At 28.2% G+C, this 22,435-nt stretch overlaps 1 protein-coding gene across 1 annotated transcript; it reads right to left on the minus strand.

The window, feature by feature from the left end:
• Positions 1-8,643: 8,643 nt before the first annotated feature.
• Positions 8,644-13,887, minus strand: LOC100817922 (glutamine synthetase PR-2). The gene is made up of 12 exons (XM_003528926.4): positions 13,459-13,887; positions 13,081-13,120; positions 12,865-12,968; positions 12,711-12,759; positions 12,487-12,593; positions 12,217-12,304; positions 10,892-11,020; positions 10,569-10,643; positions 10,398-10,451; positions 10,229-10,266; positions 9,541-9,700; positions 8,644-8,987 (listed from the first exon to the last, which is right to left on the minus strand). Exons 1-12 carry the CDS (start codon positions 13,530-13,532, stop codon positions 8,835-8,837), a joined length of 1,071 nt encoding a protein of 356 aa, XP_003528974.1. The 5' UTR covers positions 13,533-13,887; the 3' UTR covers positions 8,644-8,834.
• Between the last annotated feature and the right edge of the window lie 8,548 nt (positions 13,888-22,435).

Below are 22,435 nucleotides of genomic sequence, written 5' to 3' on the forward strand. Positions count from 1 at the left end.
AAAATTAGGGATTGGATTTTGAATTAGAATAGTGTACATTAGAGATGTAATATAATTGTAGTGTTTGCTTTATTTATTTAATTAGATGAATTTGTATTTGTTTTTATAAATCATATATGTATTTTCTAGTGGAGGTAATTTGTTCGAGACATATATAATTATTATGGACTCTAAGATTATAGAGACAACATGTTCAAAATATAAAAAATAATTGTGTGATGTTAAAATTATGTTTGACAAAACTAGTTAAAAAGTTATGTGAAAAATAAAAAAATTAGTTAAAAGTTAATTGGTAGTTAAAAGTTAAAAACAATTAGATTATTGAATCGCAAGTATTTAATAAAATTAATTATTGAAGTAGCTAAAAAATATAAAATAATCAAAACAGTAATTATAAAATTAAATAAATATACTGAAGATAAGAATAAAAAAAAATATAAAAAACTAAAAGTTAAAAGCAACTTGCATTTAAAAAAATATTAAAAATTACTAAAAAAATTTATTTACCTAACTGTCAAATAAATTTTTCTTAAAAAAACATAAAAAAATAGTTGAAATATCATATCAAATACAACTTAGTATTTTTTTTAAAATTATTGTTAAATTTAATTATAGTAAACATCACCAAACGTCACATTTAAGAGTTATTAGTTGTTCCGAAAACTGAAATTAATGATCGTACGCAATAAAATCCGACTGATGGAAAAATGAAAAATTGCTGAAGCAATATATATGTTTGACTCTTCATCCATTAATTTGAGATGACACTACCTATGTCGTTGGTTTTTCTGAATGTTGGGTTGCATATCAATAAGAAAAAAAGAGAGATTGATCCTTTTCTAAGTTAAAGAGAAGACGTGTTTCCCATGTAATCACGTGAAAAGTAAACCATAGCTGGGTTTCCTTGGGGGCATTATATCCATATATACGTAGAAAAATGGCAATAGTTGGTGGATCGGTGTTCTCACTCCTTATTGCATTGGGCCAACCATGAACCCTTTAGACCAATGAAAAGTGGCTTCTTTACTGATTCAATAAGAACACTTTCTTATAATTGATTGTTTGCTTCTCCAATTCCATTTTTTAGTTTAGTAAACCATCTTGTTTACCGACAAAACAATGCATAATTGAGTTCTATTGTCTTCTCTTACGTGCGGAAGAAAAAGGTGAGCAATGTGACAAACAAATTTTGTTTGTCACGTACACACAAAAAAAGTGTTTGTTCAGGGCATAGAGGAAAGTACTTCACTTAAAAGAATTCTATTTTCGAATGTATTATAACATTCCTTATATTTGATTTCTCTGCGTCATTAATTATTAAGTTGGGTTACCAAAAAGTAGATATAAATAATATTAATTAATTTCTTGGATAAATAATCATTTTCGTTGACTTCGGTCTGTCCCCGACAATGAAAGAGCCTACGTGACACATTCAGGGACGAATTTGTCAGCGCTCTACACGTTCAGGGACAAAAATGACTATTTATCTAAAATATAATTTAATCTTCATCTTTTCTCCCTTTTTTAATCATTGCAAGTATAATATTACAATAAATACTTAAAAAAAGGAAAACAAACAAAGTTAGAACAAACATAATAATAAGCATAATATTGATTAGCAAGCATAATCTATCTATTGCAATGATTAAAAAAAGGGAGAAGATGAAGATTAAATTATATTTTGGGTAAATAGTTATTTTCGTCCCTAAATGTATAGAGTGCTGACAAATTCGCGTCTAATTGTGTCATGTAACCTCTTTCATTAACTGTTATGGACGAAAGTTAACAGATTGATGAATTTGTCACACTTTTTCACTTTCAGTAACTAAAACTAGAATTTCCGTCTTTTGGGGATGAAATTGTCCACACTCTACACATTCATGGATGAAAATGACTATTTACCCTTAATTCCTTTAAGTAATCCTCAGTAGTATAGTCTCATACTTGCATAGCCTCTAAATTCCTCTCATTCAGGTGTGATTCGATTGCGGTGTTACATGTGTTGCTAGATACAAGAACTTGAGAAGTACAAGTATAAAGGGAAATCGATGTTTTTTTTTTTGTAAATATCCAATTCGATTCCTGAAAGTGTACTTCACTGACATAAGTCTTTCAAAGATGAAAAATTATATTTTTCTTCCTGAATGTGTAAAAATGTTGACAGATCCATCCAGTCATTAGTTTGGCTTGTTAAAGATAAAGTTTGTGTTGATATGGTGCGTGAGAACTCAATTGTCGTAACAAAAGATTGTCAATGGGAATGCTAACTCAATAGGACTAATTTGTCATGAAAATGTTCAGTGGCTAAGATTTAAGAAAGGAAACTTGATGAAACAGTTTTTTTAATGCATTTTTTCCTTTTTCTTTATTTAACTCTTCCCTAGTTCCTAACATCAACATTTTTCTTCTACTGCAAATTCGAGCTATACTCAAATATGAATTTTCTGCAACAAGGAAAAAGCTTCAACTTATCTTTACCATCACCACTCTTCTGTGGTTTATTTATTCAATTTAATTCTAAAAATCAAATTTGAATCCATTCAAAATTTTAAACCACAAAATCACAAATTTAGCAACTAAGGCTATTTCTTCAACAAATTTGTCACAAATAATGAACCATTAATCCAAATTTCAAATCCTTTAAGTTCCAAAATAATATATACTTGAACAACTAAGATTAAAAAAAACAAAGAAACCTTCCACGATTTTCATGGGTCAAAGCAAGATAAATACAAATAAAAGAAAAGTCAGATGCCGTCAGTACCCAAACAAGGGTAGAGCTCATGAAAAATAAACAAAAAAGAAAAAGAAAAATAATTTATCAGATTCAGAGATGTTGACAAAGCCACCATCCAATTTGTCGCCATATTTGATTCTTCATTGTACTCGTGGAGGAAAGGACTGGAGAGGAGAAAATTTGTGATAAGACAGTGATGAGGGAGGAAAGGTCATGGTGGTGCCAAGATTTTTTGCTGGTGCGGGAGAGAACTGATGTAGTGGTTGTTGGTGTCGATGTGGGAAGACAAATGTAAAGTCGTGATGGGTAGTGAATGTGGGAAGATTTTGATGTGGGAGATTGACAAAGATAAAGGGAAGGTTGTTGAGGAAGTCTTATGGTGGAGAAGAGTTGAAATGAGAACATCTCCAATAGAGGATCTTGGAAAGGGATCTTAAGCACAAGATCTAATTACTAGAGGCACCCTCAAAATTTCCATGTTGGAGGTTGGGTTCCTGTGGAAGAACCCTGAAGATCTGTTAGTTTTTTTTATTTTAAATAAATCATTTTGTATTGCCTCTCTCCCTAACTAATTCATGCGAAAACCAACAAATTCAGAAGAGGAAGAATAGGTCAATGAATCCGGAACAACAACAACGAATCAAACAATAGTCCAGAACTAAAACAATAAATCCATAACAACATAATTTTTAAAATGACTAATAAAAATTAAAACAAATTACAAAATGCAAGGCCCCGGTGGAGAAACACGACGATCGCCATGAGGTGGCTAGAGAACTAACATTATGATCATGGATGAAGATGGCGATGACCATGGGGGCCAAGTCGAAGCCTCACATGACCATTGGGGCTAGATTGGAGGCACACATGAGACAACGGGAAAAGAAAGTAGGAGCTTGGTTGGAGGAAGGGGAGAGGGAAGACAAAGGGAGAAAAGAGCTTAAGCAGAGGAGGAGAGGTTGCGCGGAGGAGGAGGGGGGGTTCGTGGAAAGGGGAAAAAGAGAAAGAAAGAAAGAAGAAAAAGTAGATAAGAAAGAACGAAGGATAGGGGTTCGTGTAAATTTTTTGTCGTTACTTAGTGAATTTTAGAACATTGCTTGTCAATGTTATTGCTACTCTTTGAACGTTTCCTATACCATTTGTAGCATGTTATATTTTATTTTATAATTTTTTTACATTAAACTTTGGTAAAATTTAGACATCAAAAACACTATAAATAGCCTTATTGGTGGCCACATTTTGCACACCAACTCTCATTCTCAACCTTATTTTTTCAATCTCAATTTTGTAATCTCAATATCTTGCTATGGTGTCATTCTTAATGGACCCAAATCAATTTCATTAGCAAGCATTTATTGCAAAATTATCAAATGGCTCGTTCGAACGAAATTTCTCAAAATCCTCATCCATTTTTCCCTTGATGCCACCACAATCGCCAATGAATTATATGCCAAATAATCGATCTCCTTCCCTAAAAAATTCTCAAAATCTCATGTTTTTCCCTACATGCTACCACCACCACCACCATTGAATTATATGCAAAATAGTCAGTCCTCTTCCACTGAAAATTCTCAAAATTTTATGTCAATGCCATGAAACAATTTTGCCATGTTTCGTATGCCACCCAAGAGTTCTAGTGATCAACAAAGTCCTTCCAATGATGAAGTTGAAACAAAATTTCCATAATTTTCTATCCAACTTGGGCTAGAAAAATATCGCACTACAGAAAGGAGGAGAGAAATCTACAAAAAAAAATCACAAGTTTATTTTCAGTTGAAGATGATGCACATCTCATTGGTTCATGGCTTAATGTCTCAATGAATCCAATTGGTTGAGAGTAACAAAAAATTACAACAACTTTTGTGGTAATCTACTAGAGAGAAAATAGAATCAAGTGAAATCTCGATGGAAAAAAATTAATGTTGGTGTTCAAAAAGTTCAAGGGTCATTACAAGAAAGTTGTTGATTTGAAGAAAATTGGTTACATGGAGAACGATGTCATGATTAATGCATATGCCATTTGGAAGGCAAATAAAGGAAGCGATTTTACTTTAAAGCACACATGACAACTATTGAAAAATCAACCTAAATGGTTAGATCAAGTGAAAGAAACTAGTTCCAAAAGAAGAAAGCTTTTTGCTTCTAAGAATTACTCGTCGTCATCTAATTTGAAGGCATCAATTAAGGTTTCAGAAACTGACACACCATCACGAATCCCCCACCCAATGGGACAAAAAGGCAGCCAAGAGGAAGATCAGAGGGAAATGAGCATTTTATTCTACACTGGTATTGGACTTAGTTGCTATGAAAGAGATAATGAAGGAAATAAATGTTGTCCAAAAAAAATAACAGAGACAGTGGAGATGGATGACATCACCAAGTTGCACGATATTCTTATGAAGCTGACAAGTAACATGACTAAAGAAGAATGCAGCAAACAAAAAATCACTTGTAATTATATTTAAAGAAGTTTAGTAGTTAGTTTTCATGTCTTAAGTTATCGTTAATTAGTTGTATGTTGAAGTTTGTATTACGTAAGTTTTTGTCTTAAGTTATCAATGATTTTGTTGTAACACAATTTTAATTATTTGAATTTTGAAGTTTGTTTTTATTTACATAAGTTATTTTGTTAATTAGTATGTGTTAAAATGTAGTCGTTACTAAACTAGCCGTTAAAAACTAGTCATTAGTAAATTAACCGTTGAAAACTAGTTGTTGTTGATGGTGCTTTTAATTGTTCAATTTGCTTTCATTCATTCACATCTTCTACTTCTTCTTCAATCTTCGTCTTATGTTTTCCTACCCCCACTAACCCTTAAAATGGCTTGAAACTCTGACTTTGATAGAGTTTGAAATCAAATTGTTCATGAAACACTTCATGATAACACCGATGAAGAAATCATGAGATACTTATGCCATGTGAAACAACAAACAAAGAATATCATTCGACCTATAAGAACAAGAAGAGTCATAAATTGCAATCGTGGAGACAAACATAGTTGCTTGATGAATGACTACTTTTATGAAAATTATGTATACATAGAGACACAATTTCAACAAAGGTTTCAAATGTCAAAGCAGTTGTTTCTTCGAATTGTAGATGCTCTCGTAATCGTTATCCATATTTCCAATTGAGATCCAATGCATATGGTAGAATGGGTCTTTTACCATTATAGAAGGGCACTACAACAATTCATATATTGGCATACGGATCACTTACATATAGTGTTGATGAGTATGTTAGAATTGGTGAAAGCACTGCAGTTGAATGCTTAGAAGCTTTTGTAAAGGGTGTGAACGAGATATTTGGAGATGAGCACCTAAGAAGGCCCAACAACAACAACATCAATCGCCTACTACAAATTGGAAAGGCATGCAGGTTTTCAATTATGTTGGGTTCTATTGATTGTATCCATTGAGAATGGAAAAATTGTCCAATTGTATGATAAGACCAATAACGTAGAGGTAATCATAAAAAACCCACAATAATACTTGAAGTCATCACATCACAAGACTTGTGAATTTGACATACATATTTTGGAGTTGCAGGTTCAAACAATGACATTAATGTGTTAAGTCAATCGCTCGTGTTTAATGACGTTTTGCAAGGTTGAACTCTTTCAATGCAATTTATAATTAATGGAATCACATGTAATTTGGAATATTATCTTGCAGATGACATTTATCCTGATTGAGTGATATTTGTGAAGACCATCCTAATGTCATAAGGAGAGAAAAGAAAGTTATTTGCAAAATGTCAAGAAGCAACAAGAAAGGATGTGGATAGGACATTTGGTGTGCTCAAATCTCGATTTGCAATTATATGTGCTCCATCACGTAATTCACAAATAGGTACCATAAAGAATATAAATTTGACACACATTATATTGCACAACGTGATTGTTGAAGACGAATGAGACACGCACAATGGTAGAGATTTCAAACATTGATGTATCTTGTGGTACTCATCTCGACTTTGCTACATACCTGCAAACAAGACATTATATGTATACAAGATGAGTTCATCAACAACTTCAGGACATTATATGCAAACAAGACATTATAATAATGATGAAATTTACTTTTTGTTACTCAATGTCGATGCTTGTATTTTTTCCCTATCAATGTTATGTATTATCATAAGTTTAAATTATATTGATAAATAAATATTTTAATTATTAATAAATTTTGTGTTTTTGAATTATTGAAACTAAAAATATATAATTAATCTTTTATTTATTTTAAAATAAATTATAAATAAATATTAGAAGGTATGTCCTTTGTAGGACCTAAAAATAATTTAAGATCTCAAAATGAGATTCATCGGAGCAAAAAATTCAAAATCTTGAGAGTGATATAATATTATGGGATTCACCAAAAAGGTAATTAAGATCTTTAAATGAGATCTTTTAATAAAGATGCTTTGAAAAAGAAGAAAAAAAAACAGACAAAAAGAGACTAGAAAACATAATAAAAAAAGCTTTATGATATCTATTTTATATAATTTCATTTCATTTTTTAAATAAAGGAGAGAGAGAGGCTACAGTAATTATTTTTTTTAACAATGATCATAAATGACAAAATAGTCCATCAATATTTGCATTATAAACTAGTCATATAGAATAAACATCTCATTTGATAATCCTGTTGTTGTCACAATTGAATCCTCACACCTCACGTGAGGTGAGATATTACCTTTAACGAACCAAACTTACGAGCCAGACTACCAGCACAACAGTCCACACTTTTACACATTTTTAAAAAAAAATAATCTTTTAGGGACTAGTTATCAATAAAATACACATTTTGAAGCACTGAATAGGTTTTTTTTTTTACCTACCGTAAGATCTGTCTCTGTTGATTTTTCATTCTATAATCATAATTCTGCATTTTACTTTTTTACTAAGTGCAATACAAAATTAAAATAATAGTAACATAAATTGAGAAAATTCATATGAGCTATGCAAAATTCAATTCATTTTATGAAAGCTAAAAAATTATAAAATATCACAAGCTTGGAGGACCATGAATAAAAAAATAATTATTAAAACTTTTGTTTGGATACACAGTAATTTGACCTTATCAAGATTTTTAAGCAACATATAGTTATTTTTTAGTTGATTTTACTATCATTTTGCACTCGTATTATTGGCAAGACATCATCATTTTGTTTTTCCATCTTTTTTCTCTCTCCCATATCCCAACTCAGTTCTTTCCTTAAGAAGGAAGAACTCCACACAAGAGAGGGTGCATATGAGACAAAGTATACCCCCTATGTATAGAAGGTCGTGTTAATGCAAGCCTTCAAAGTATACTGACCTAATCATGCTGATTACTTTTATTTTGTGGAAATGGACAAAGATATATAATTCGGCGCACCCACCGTGCCCACATGACATCTCTGACGGTTTTATTGCTTCAATGCGCATGATGACTGCACCTCTCTCTTTCAGAGTTAACATTGCCAAAATTTGATGCCGAACTTTAAAATCAGTCACAATCTTCAATTATTCAATTCTTGGAATGTAGGGTAAGGCCAGTTTAATCAAATCTTGCGCAAACGAAAAACAAAAAACATATTTATGTACCATTTTTTATTTCAACGTAACATGGGTTCATCCATGTGATTGTGAGACTATAATGATGATTTTTTTTTATTTTTGAAGAGAAGACTATAATGAACTTGTATTCCTCTTCAGGTTACCGTGGTCCTTTGACCAATATAGCTCAAAGGGTAATGGAAATTGGGAAGTCTGGTATATTTTTCTAAGAATTTTCACTGGACAAAATTGGTGAGTTGCCCGTAAATAAGTTATTTGTTTGTACTGAACAGTGCATGGGAAACAAAATTGGACAATAAAGCATTCCATAATAATAGTAGTGCTATGAATCATAAATCTAAAAAGTGAAATCAAGAAGCAATTCTTGTTATTAATGAAGAGATTATTCTCTACCATACACATGGTACATGGAGGCTCAAAAGACCACTTGGCAATTCCTAACTAAACAACACCTTGCAAATATAAAATTTTAGATCAAATGACTATTGAACACACAATTTTAAGTGGTCCAAATCTAGAGACATATGACTGTGTTTTCATGGTTTCCAGAGGATGGTAGTCTCTGCGATCATGGAGGTGACTACATAGGGATCCATATTAGAAGCAGGCCTTCTGTCCTCGAAGTAACCTTTGCCATTTTTCTCTGTGTCTCTTCCAACTCTAATGGAGCTTCCACGGTTTGCCACACCCTATAAGAAAAACATAACATATATAATATCAATTCAAAATTCTGAAACATCAGGATCCTTAAAGAAATACCAACATCTCCGGTTATTGAGAACCATTATTTCATGTCACATGTTTTCCAATGAACTTATTAGTATTCTAATTCAATCATAAATTATTATATATGATAAATATATATAACTTAAAAATCATATTAATAATATATATTCCTTTAATCCTTTCTACAAGAGTGGCAGTATTTTTAACACTATCACTTGTTTTTTTATAAAAAACATTGAAGGGAAATAATTCTTTATTAGTTGATACTTGACGTTATAAATTTATATTCACATGTTACTGTATAGAAATTAAATTCATTAGCAACAACAATATAAGAAAAATATAATGATATTTTAAGGTTTTCCTTTTATACTTGTTCCTTTTATAATATTGTTGATGTAAACAAAAATTTCACTATCAACAAATTATATAATTAATTAAACATTATTGATAGTGTAAATGAGTAAAGGTGTAATCCAATTCCATTTCTAGTTAATTTTAGGCTTAGCTCCTTACCCAAGAGAAGGTGTTGATGTCTGCAGTTTCATGTCTTCCCGTGAGACGTCTCTCGTTGCCTTCTCCATATGCTGCGATGTGCTCCTTGTGCCTCAATCCAAGCTTTTCAATGGCCTTCTTGATCACCTCATAACCACCCTCTTCTCTCATGGACTTGGTGCTGGAATCACCATTCATTTCAAGTATCAGAAAATGAAAAATATTTCAAACAATAACCCCACGAAGCAAATATATATAGTCTGTTTGGATACAAGTACTCTTTAGAGTTTTTCTATTGAAAAAAAATTATATTTTCAAAAGTACTTCAGATTTGTATCCCCATAATATATAGGGGTGTGTAAACTAGTTTGGAAACCGGTTTAAAATTAAACTGATTTTAAAAAATTAGTTGTGAATCGAGCTGATTTTTAAACAGTATTAAAATAGTTCTAAAAGTCGGACAAACTGATTTGAAAACCGGTTCAAAACTGAACTAGTTTTAAAAAATTAGTTTAGAACGGAATTAATTTTTAATCAATTTTAAATTGATTTTGAGAATCGGACTAATTTCAAATTGATTTTTAAACTATTCAATTAACCAAATTTGAAAAAAAACCAATTCAGTTCAAGTTCGATTAAAATCCGATTCAATCCGAACCATTTTTTTGTTTTTGTTTTTTACACACCCCTATGGACTATGTTATGTTACCTGTAGTTTGAGTGAGCTCCAGCTCCATTCCAATCTCCCTAATAGGGACAATATAACCAATAAAGTCAAAATAGTTAAACAAAAGAATAATAAGAGATCAACTTTTTTTTTCTGCCTTAAGTTCTCAACTAAGACAAAATAATCAACAATTGATAAGGACAAATCTAACCGGAATAGGCTTGGGATCAAATGAAACAATTGCTCCAGCTATCTCTGTAATCCTCTGTAACATAAAAACATCTCATAAATATTTATGCTTTCAATGCTTTTCACTATTTATGCTGATCATATATAATCTTTCAAAATAAAATTAAAAAAAACGAATGAAACTTTAAATTACCTCCAAAATGTAGCGAGCAGCCCACACCTCATCTCCAGCAGAGATACCAACAGAAGGACCAACTTGAAATTCCCACTATAAAATAAGGATATACGTCAAAGATATTAATTTTCAATACAAGCCAATTAAATAGTAGGAATAAAAAATTTAGAAGCTAAGGAACTAATAAATAATTTTTTAAACTAAATTTCACAATAAATATTTATTGATAACATTATTTGTTACACTTACAAAAAAAATGTCTTTTCATTTCTCAATCGCTCTCTTTTAGGAAACTGGTTAGCATTTTAATAAAATTAATAATAATTAAACTTTGTTCATACCTGGCCAGGCATAACCTCTCCATTGATGCCACTAATGTTAATGCCAGCATAAATACAAGCTTTGTAATGTGCATCTACAATATCACGGCCATAGGCTTTATCAGCACCAATTCCACAGTAGTATGGGCCCTGTTCAAACCCACATAGATTTTGAGTTTAGTTATACAAGGCAAGATAGATGTGAGGGAAAAAAAAAAAGAAGAAAAATAGAAAAAACAAATGTGAATGAAGAATGTGAATGCTGATATAGCACATCACGTTTTTTTTTTTTTTCAATTAACACTAATTTTACCCCACTTATGCACAGTAATTGAGGCACTTATACATATTTTGACCAAGAACCAATTTGTGCTAGAATTTCAACAAAAATTTATTGGCATTGCGTTTTAAACTTTGATGCATAACAACAGAAGGGTCACTCAAATGTAATACTATCTCCACCGTCTCATTATAATTATAGTTTATAAAAAAAATCATCCTAACATAATTATTATTTTAGTCTACTAATGTAATATTAATTTTTTTTCACTTATATTTTTTATGATAATGATATGGACTAAAAAATAAATTAATAATAACAAGATTAATTTTATAATATTGTTATTTTTTTATTTGTTTATCTTTTTTCTTGATTTGTGTAAATGTATAAAATAATATTATAATAACATGGATGATGAAGTAATATTTTACTTCATAAGGGTTACAAAAGAGTAAAACGTACTTTAATTTTAAAGAAAGACTAAACCCCCAAAACATTAAAAACAACATTTAATTTTGCTAAGTGGGAAATTTATGCAGTAAAAAATGGTTGTTGACTTTTGTCTTTACTCAAACGTATGAACTAAATGGCCTTCAAACACATTGCGTAACCAGCAAAAACTACTTTCTGAGTTTTCACGGCAACCATGAAAAAACGCTAATGCAAAATGAGAATGACGTACTAGACATTAATTACTGTGTTTCAATTATTGCAATATAGGACAACCAAATTTGGAAATGATACCAAAATAGTAGTAACAAAAATTGTGCATGAAATGTGTACTTGAAAATCCAAAATCATGGAACTAGTCTGAAGCATTTGAGAATTAGAACATGCAAAACAAGAAAATACAAATGGAACATAAAAATGTAAATATAAAGAAGGGGAAGAAAAGTTTAATCGCCATGTATACACATCAATTATAAATGACCATTAATATTTTAAGTTAATTATTATAAAAATTAATAAATTTACACTACATTAAAATGTGTGATTATTTTTCACAAAAAAAGAATTTGTGATTAGATGGTATATTATATATTAAAAAAAGGGGAACATTTCATACCTGTGGTCCAGGAAACCCACCAAGGGGCCACCCAAGTGGCCAATTTACATCTTTCTGCAATAAGGTATACTCTTGCTCAATACCATACCTGTTAGCAGATCCATGAAAGAGTAAATTTAAAGAGTAAATTTAATTATGTTGCAATAACAATTACATGTATAAAGCATCAGATAAAAAAGTGATTTCTAGAAAGGGTTTCTAGAAATTGTAAGCATATGGATGGAAAATGTTAAAAGAATCCAAAGTATGATGATATTAGGAAATACATACCATGGTTCCTCAGCAGCAACATCAGGGTGACTGAAAATTTTGGCAGCACCATACCTCTTGTTGGTTGGAAGTGGCTCACCAGCTGGGGTGTACACATCACAAATGACCTATAGATTTTTATTAAAAAGTGAACACTTTGACCCACAAAATAGTATACAATTTGACGAACTAAGAAAAAATTGCTTGCTTTATTATAAGCCAATTATTTAACTTGAGAAACTTACAAGAATATTGTTTCCTCTCCTAAAGGGGTCCTTGAAAATAGCTTGTGGGCTGTTCTCAAATAAATATAACAACAAATAGAAAATACCACTCATCAGTATTTTTGTGAATAATAATAATAAGTAAACAAAAGTGCATAAGGGGAATGAATCATACTATAGAATGACTTCACTGTCATCCCCTGGAGCTTGATCTGTGCTAGACCCATCATAGTTCCACTTCGGAAGTTTTGCAGGGTCACTCACTGGCCCAGGAAGAGTCTGTTTGTTTCAAAATCACATAGAAAAATGCCAAAAAAAAAGGTTAAGTATGAAAAAGGTTTACATAATCAATTGATTATTATCACTTATGTTGAAGAAGAAAAAAAATTACCCTGGCTTTGCTTCTGAGGTCCATACCAGATCCACCAACCCTGTTTATCAATACATAAAAATCATTAAAAAAATTTACTTTGCTTTTTCCGGAACTGGATCAAACCCAACACCACTAATCCATTTAAAAATATAATCTTTTTCTTATTATGTGTTTGATGGAAGAACATGTCAAAGGAAGCAAAGTTCCAAAAGGATCACTCAAAATAAAATATACCCTGAATCAGAAAGCATAGTATATCCATAAAGGGGTTTGATTACATTAATGGAACAATAACTATTTGGTCAAAGATTTCACAAACAGAACACAAAACAGAGTCCCCTGTATTCTGCACAAGGTTTATGCGATAGTTGTTTGAATCTTTGAGAGAGGGCTCACCATATGTACTCAGCAATGATCTTTTCTGTGGATTCTGAGAGATTGAGGTTGATGAGGTCTGAAAGTAAAGACATGGTGATGAAGAAGAAGAAAAACACTTTAGGATATTGTAGAAGATACCAATAGGTGCAAGCTCTAGGTAGCTTTTTTTGATAGAGAGACTCCGTTTGGTGTTAAAGCGCCTTTTATAAGTGAGTCAGTGGTGTTAACGTTGAATACTATGACTTGCACAATACATACATACACGTGCTTCTATGTGTTTGGAGACCTTTTTCTTCCTCACAGTTGAATCTTGAGACCCGGAATAAGATATAAGATAGCGATAATCTATGGTTTTCTTTTTATAAAAAAGAAATAAAGTGAAGTTTATGCTATAACCGAAACCCCGGAAATTAGTCTATCTTTTTGAGTATTTTTCATCTCTGTATCTATCTATCTATCTATCTATATATATATATATATATAAAAGAAGATCTCTAAAGATAAAGAAAGTGGTGGAAAGATACCGTGAGTTTTTCCGCCGCCTAATAAAGGGGTGTTTTTTTTTTAATAATAAAAATGAATTAATGAACATGAACATGCTTTGCAGCGACATTGTTTATTTATTTTTTATATTAAATTATGAAAGGTAGGTGATAGCTGATAAGCACATAGGCAAGTGAAGGTAGCGTACCAAGTACGGTACTGGCACTAGATTTGATCACCGAAGAATGAGATGAGATTCTCTCTCAAAAAAGGAAGAAGGAGATGAGATGAGATTTATTTTAAAGGAAGACTTAAGTTATAATTAATCATTGAATTAAGATATTAGATTCTATCATTACTAAAAGAATTAATTTTTGAGAGAGGTACGTAAGTTTAAAAAAGTATCTGTTGAGAAATGTAACCTCTTGAATAAATTTTTGGATTAAATAGAATTTTATTTTGATTAATTCGTAATTTTGAAATATATCTCCATTCTTATAAAAAGATATTTGATCTTTAGATTTTAACAAACCTATATTATGATCTAATTAGAAAACATTTTAGTCTTTTTTATTTTTAAAATCGGTGTTAGGAACTGCATCTATCATGAAAGTCGGAAGGTGCTGTAATGGTTGATAATGTAAGTTTAATGTCGTTTAGGTTAAAACTAACGAATGACAAACATGGTATCAAAAAAAATTTTAGGGAACCTTTTTAAATCGAAGGAGGCCAATTTAGAATGGAAAAATAAGTTAGGGAATCAAGCATATATTTTATCCTTTATTATTATGAATTTTAATTATAATATAATTTATTAATTTAAATTATTTATTAATTGTAAATTTTAGTTTTCCCTTTGTATATATATATATGTGAGAAATAGTATTTTAGCCTATATATTATACATGACAAATTTATTTTATATAACATAAATTTATAATTTATAAGAAACAAATATTTTAAACATATAAATTATATTTAAATTTATGATAGATATTTATATTGTGATATATTATTTTTTAATTATTTATAATTATATATATATATATATATATATATATATATATTCAAATTCAAGTTAAAATTAAAAATATTGAAGATGATAAATTAAGAGAGATAAGAAGTTAAGTTAAACGGTTGAATTGACATTAAAAACATAAAACAATATATTACATGTAATTTATTATTTGAATTTTGAAATTATATATATATATATATATATATATATATATATATATATATATATATATTTGAAATTAGTTATACTAGATTATTCTAGTATAATTTTACAACTTTTGAATTTTCTGATAAAATTTTCTAGATCTAGTTTTTGTAAGGTTGACGCCATTTGCAACCATTGAAAATTTGAAATTCGAAAGAAGTCTTTTTTTTTTTAATTGGTTGTATTAATTATCTAGTGTTTGTTTCACGAGATTTTCTTGAATTCTTAGATATGTTATTCCTAAAAATATTCAATGAGAACAACATTTCCGAGTATTTTAAAAATAACGTTTTTGATTAATTATTGATAATCTTTTTTATATCTCCAGAAATATTTAAAATATATATATGTTGGGTTCACATTTTTTTTCTTAAATATATGTTATATTACTGAAATATCTTTTTATATTAAAGAAATTATTATATTTTATATCAACAACCAGTTATACCATAAATTGATGTTATATGACACCAATGTTTTACATAAATTTTTTTAAATATATATATATATATATATATATATATATATATATGAAATTAAATTCAAATTTAAAACACGACTGTAAATTACTTTTCGTATTGTACAATTTTTACCTAAAAAATAATAAACAAATTGAGAAAAATCACATAGGAATGTGTAAAGTTAACTTCTGATTACACATTAGCAAAAATATACCATAGCATAACAAAAATAATATATTAGGTAGAGGTAAGTAAAGAAGGAGTGGAGTAGTGGATATTAATAGCAAGTATAATAATATTTTTACATAACAAATAAAATTCTTATCTCACAGAAATTTACATTCTCATTCTCCTTTCAAATCAATACAAACAAAAACAAAACGAACACGAGAATGTTATTTTCTTGGAAATAAAATATGTCCGAAATTGGATTCTAACATATGAAGACATATTTCCATTTTCATATTCCTCAACAATATCTCTAGGACGTAGGCACTTGGAGTTTTGGGTGGGGGAGGGCTGATTTTTCTTAAAGTTAAAAATCTTTAGTATGTATATTTCGATAATTATTTTTAATGTAAATAAAGTAAATAATTTAATAATAAAAAAGTAAAACATATATGTATCTATGTTTTGTGTCTGCACGAATTAACAACAACAAACATTTTCCTAAATATAATGCTCTAATTTATTCCTTGAACACCTTAATTAACCAGACAAAAAAAAAATTAATGCAAAAATTCTGACAGCAAAATACATATTGATAATGGTTGATCCCCTTGCGTATAATGTAAGATCATTATTTTAGTGTGATCTGAAAATAAATCATGTGTTACGTTACTTATATACATATATATATATATATATATATATATATATATATATAAAATTTAATCATGTAATGTTATGTGGTTTATATTATCGATAATTTATTTAATTAAATTTAATAAAATATTATCTAATAAATTTTAAATTTATCTAGTAAAATATTATGATCTAATTATATTTAATATGTAATTAAGAATGTAACTAATTTTTTTACACAATAATAATGTAATTATATTTAATATAATACTAAATATTTTAAAAATGATAATTATAAGTATAGTACTAAATATTTAATATGTAATTAAAATATAGTTAATCTTTTTACACAATTTTAATATAATTATATTTAATATGATAATAAATATTTTAAAAGATGATATTATATATATATATATATATATATATATATTAGATATTATTAAATACAAGTAAAAATTTATAATTTAATCATGTGTATCGCATGAATATAAAATTTTGTATTTATTTTTAATTTGAAATCCTATAAATAATTTTTACTTAGAAATTGTATAAATAGTTTTAAATAATTTTATGAATAATACTATTTTGGAATAATATTTATATTATATAGTTGAAAATACTAAAAATTAATTTAAATTTAATTAGTTATATATTTATGGTAAAATAATATTTCATATCTATATTTAATAATTTTATATACAAAAATTTTGTTAACTAATATTTATAAAATAAGCTTAAATATCATTTTTATATAATTATATAATAAATATTTTAATATTAAATTATTAAATATATTTTTATTACAAAATATTACATGCATAATAATATCATAAATTAAATTAATTGTGATAGTGTTGAAATTTTTTACATAATTTTTTTACATAAATACATTTGAATTGCATAAGATTTGTCTCTCATACTTGTTTCCTTTTATTATAATAAAAAAATTAAATATTTATAATTATCTTGATTAAATCATATGCATGTGTGATAATAATTAATTTATTAAAATTTTAAATATGAAAATATACTTGTTCTAATTAGCTTAATTATATTTAAATGATTTTTATGAACTAAAAAATAGAAAAAATATTTATAATTTCTTTTATCAAATGCATATTTTTTTCTTTTTAACTTGTTTATTATAAATAAAATTAAGATAAAAATAAAATAAATAGATATTTTGATATTTTATTATATATATTTGTTCTAATCTTGATAAAAAGATATATTTATTGTAATGTTAGATAAAAGATAATTATGAGAATAATTTATTAGATATAATTAGATGATATTATTTTATTAGGTAAATTTAAAATTTATTAGATAACATTTAATTACAGTTGATTAATTTAAAATTGATTAGATAACATTTTATGAAATTTGATTAATTGAATTTTATGATGTGACGATAACATAATTAGATAATATGTAAGTAACACTTTTAAATCACACCCAACTAACCGTCATAATGTAATATTTTTTATTGGCCATCACACAAATCATTCTAATTCATCGCACCAAACTTTGTAGAATTGATTTTCTTTAACTTAGATAGAATTAGTTTTAATTAAATATTTTTAAATTATTAAATATAACTGAGATGTATATTAATTTAAATTAATATTGAATATAAATTTATCACGTCGATAATTTCCAAACGTAAACCCAGTCAATTTTCACCTTACCACGACTCTTCTGAACATAATTATATATAGTCACAAGAAAGAGAAAATATAAATAATTAATTTACTTCATTTTTAATATTATAATTAAAAATTATAAATAAGAATTGAGATAAATTTAGATTTTTGTTTTACTTAAATAAATTTTAAATAGAAACAATACAAGTGTATTTTAAGAATATATTAGGTATGACAGTTTTATAGTTTGAATATTACTTGAGCTAATAATCTTGTTATTTTAATCAAATACTATACAATTCTACGTACTTTAGAGTATCTGCGTTCAAATGAGTCTCATCTATGTAGAAAAAACAAGAAAAAAGAAAATGTGTCCCATCTCATAGTGCGTATTATATTTTTAACATTTCAAATTAACCAAACAAATTAATAGCATTATTTTAGGTGCCTAGAGTTTTAAATATGTTAAACAATAATTAAGTTTTAGTTTTGCGAAGTGAACTGATTTCAGAATTATATGTCAACATGTATCAACAAGCAGAACACCATATAGTATTATCCAAGATATTTCTTATAACTTATAAGTAAATAAATTGCATCATTTGCACGTGACTAGTAACCATGAAAAAGAAAGTATTATACTATAATATTTGCTTTCAACGGCAGTAAAAACAACATCATTCCAAAAAGAAGATGGAGTAAGAAAAAAGATAGGTTAAGCGAAATAGATATATTTTATGGATTTGTTAGGATTGATTTTAAATATTTTATAAATAAAAATGAAAGTGAAATTAATTTTTAGAAAAAATTTAAAATTTATTCTAAAATATTGATGTTAGTAATGATTTTCTTAAAAAAATAAGTTTATCTAAATTTAGAATTTTTAGTGCATGTTGGTATATTTTATATATCATAAATTATCATTAAGTATTAAAACTTAATACGTTTTCATTTAAAAGATATAAATTCTATGCTAACAATCAATTTGTGGATAATTAAATTTATAAGACAAAAAAAGGTACAAATGCCCATAAGAAAATTGTTCAGAGAGAGTTAATGTTATTAATTTGTTTGGTTAATTTTTTGTAAGTATGTTAATATGAGCTTGACTTCTTAAGAGTTTGTTAAGAGAGACAAATTCCGATGGCTTTCTGTTACGAGAATCCTTTACCTTCAGCAAAATAAAAATAAAATAAAAGGAACTAAAAATATTATTTATTTTTTTATGCATTAAGCATATCATAATGATTGATCAAAGATTAATTTATTTTAAAAATGAACTTTATCTTTGATTTAATTTAAATATATTGCAATTTTGAATGTTTTTATATAACTTTTTAATTGTAGATGAGTTTTTATAATAATTATTTCAAAAATTATATTTAATATATATATATATATATATATATATATATATATATATATATATATTTGTTACAATGTAATGATATTAGGCAATTTTAAATAGTGATGATGAAAAGAGTTAAAATTACAACTATAGAAATAAAAAGTGAAATATTTTAAACTATAAGGTCTAAAAAGAATTGTTAAAAAAATAGTTTATTAAAACCTAAAAATGTTAATCGTCAAGAATTACTTTAAGTAATAAGTATATTACCCTAAAAATATTGATCGTCAAGTATATTTCTGTACAAAAAAAAACTTTAAATAATATATTTATGAGGTGTGCCTATTGCATGTGATGAACTTTGTTAATGAAGGGTAATAATTATGACATGAAAATGCTAAATATAATCATTCATATTTGTCGGTGAATATTAAAGTATTGTAATTATAGTAACCGCTTCAATGTAGTAAAGTTTATATCATGATAAATTATAAACTCTTCATTTATTTTTGAAGTTATTAGCATGGGCCGATTCCCTTGGTAAGATGTAGCTAGATAAATTTGGCAGAGATCAACAGAGAGATTTGCTTTGCGTAGTGCAATCAGTTATTTTTTATAAGGGAATTGGACAATAGTAACCGAGTTTGGCATTTGGTTCTCGAAAGAATAACTTTAAATATTTATGTATCACTTTTTTTTATAATTTTTTTACTTACCAAATAATAACATATTGAATGCAATTTATATTTGTAAGATATTAAATAATTTTTTAATTGTTTTTTCATAAAATAATAAGACATGACATTTTTCTTGTCATATCAATTTGCCAATCCAGTTAGTTGCTTTTCTTGACCAAGGGTTAAATTCAAATTGCTGATATATATTAAATATGTAACTTGCAAGCAATAATGATAGATACCAAAGGTTTGGTCGTGAAAAACTACATGACATGTTCAATCTTGGTTCTTGAGAGATTAATTAACCAATTGTTTGCACACATGCTCAAGGTTTCAGGGACAGTGCATACTACGTACATACCAAAGGGGAACTCAAATTTTTTTGACATTTATATGAAGGATAAAATTTATATGAAGCCGCAACTAGTTTTCTCTCTGTGAATTTATTGGCATTCAACATGTATGTAGACCAATTAGAGTTCTTCAATGCTCGGAAGCCAGATGGCTTCAAGACTTTCAAAAGTGCACTTTGCATGGCCTCCATCTCTCTCAAGAGTTATGTAAGTATCTTGTTAGTACGGTTATAAAGATTTCTACCGCGGATAACATGCAAGGGTGGATCCCAGGAAACTTAAATCTAGGTCACCTAGATAGGTATTGCTTCCTTTTAGCTACCTTGACATCAATAGAGTTGGTCATTTATATTGCATGACCTTGTAATAAAAGTTTGCAGATTTGGTGATGAACATCATTTTTTCTTTGTCCCTAGGGTCCATTCTTATCTAATTGTAGTCAGAATAGACATCTAGAAAACTTAACACACGGCCCTTCGACCAGGTGGTCAATGTTTGGGAGTGGGTACGCATCCTTGAGGCGCGCTCAATTCAAGTCTGTGTAATCCGTGCACATTCTCCACTTTTCATTCGGCTTCTTGACCATGACCATGTTGGAAAGCCAAGTGGAGTAGTTGATATCTCTTATGAAATTGGCGGCCGCCTACTTGACCACTTCTTGTCACACTGTTCGGCACCTCTCTTCTCTCATCTTTCTCTTCCTCTGGGTGACTAGTTTGACATCATTGCATATAGCAAGCTTATGATAGTGAAAGCTCGGATCGATTATGTCGGGCATATCTGCCATGGACCATGCGAACAAGTCAATGTGTTCCTAGATGACTTGTTGTATTCAACTGGTGTCATTCTCGGATAGTTGGTTCCCCAACTAAGTGACATGTCCTTCTTTAGGCTCGAGTTAAAAAGTGGTTGTCTCTCCCGTTGGGGTCACCCAATTGTCATCATTGGTTTCGGGATCAAACTCAAATCCTTCTATCTCTTCGGTCTCAGTTCCGGCCTCCACACAACAGACAACTTATGAGATTCTCTCCCTTGTGTGAGGACGTATCCTAAGACTGGCCATGTAACATTCCCTCCCTATGTATTGGACATTTATATGATTTTTAGATGACTATTCTTATCATTTAATTTCTTTAGGAAATAATTATCGTTACAAAAATGTCCTTATTACAAAAATTCCTGTTACACCCGTCGAACCCAGTATATTTAAGAAACTTAATTATCTATCAATTATATTAAACATTTATATGATCTTTAGATGATTATTCTTATCATTTAATTTCTTTAGGAAATAATTATCGTTACAAAAATATCCTTATTATAAAAGTTCCTGTTACACCCGTTGTTCCCTCCCTATGTATTCGACGATCACAATAATCGAAAGTAGAGCAAGGCTCGTTAAAGAAGGAACATTTGAGGAAAATGAAAAATTATCATAAAATGTAAGAATGAAATTGACAATAAATCAAATTGCATAAACATTAATTTGGTAGGAATGAAATTTGTAGGATTGGAAAAAATTTAAATGCATATCATAAAGGAACAACGATAATAACTAGTAAAAGGATATATATATGAACTTTTACTAGGGAAGAGACATATTCTTATCCCATGGGAATAATTCATGTCTTCTCTATCATTAATAAAACGTGGAATTATGTCTTTTTTGAGAATAAAATATACCCAAAAAAAAAATTTTGACCTCATAAAAAACATGTGACAATTTTTCCAAATATTTTGAAAAATAACTAAATAATTGATTAAACAAATACTCCTCACAAAATTTCTTCCTCATAATTTCTTTCCATATACTAATAACGAATGTCCATCTTTAAATTCATATCTAAGTATATTTTAAAATACTGTATTATTAATTTGATGACTATCTTTATCATTTATTATCTTTAAAAAATCCTGCTTTTCTATATAGTAATAACAAGTTTTTTATCTTTAAATTAAATATGACTACATTTTGTAAAATTATATTATTAACTATATGTC

This window comes from Glycine max, chromosome 7, assembly GCF_000004515.6.
Source record: "Glycine max cultivar Williams 82 chromosome 7, Glycine_max_v4.0, whole genome shotgun sequence".
NCBI classification, from domain to species: domain Eukaryota; kingdom Viridiplantae; phylum Streptophyta; class Magnoliopsida; order Fabales; family Fabaceae; genus Glycine; species Glycine max.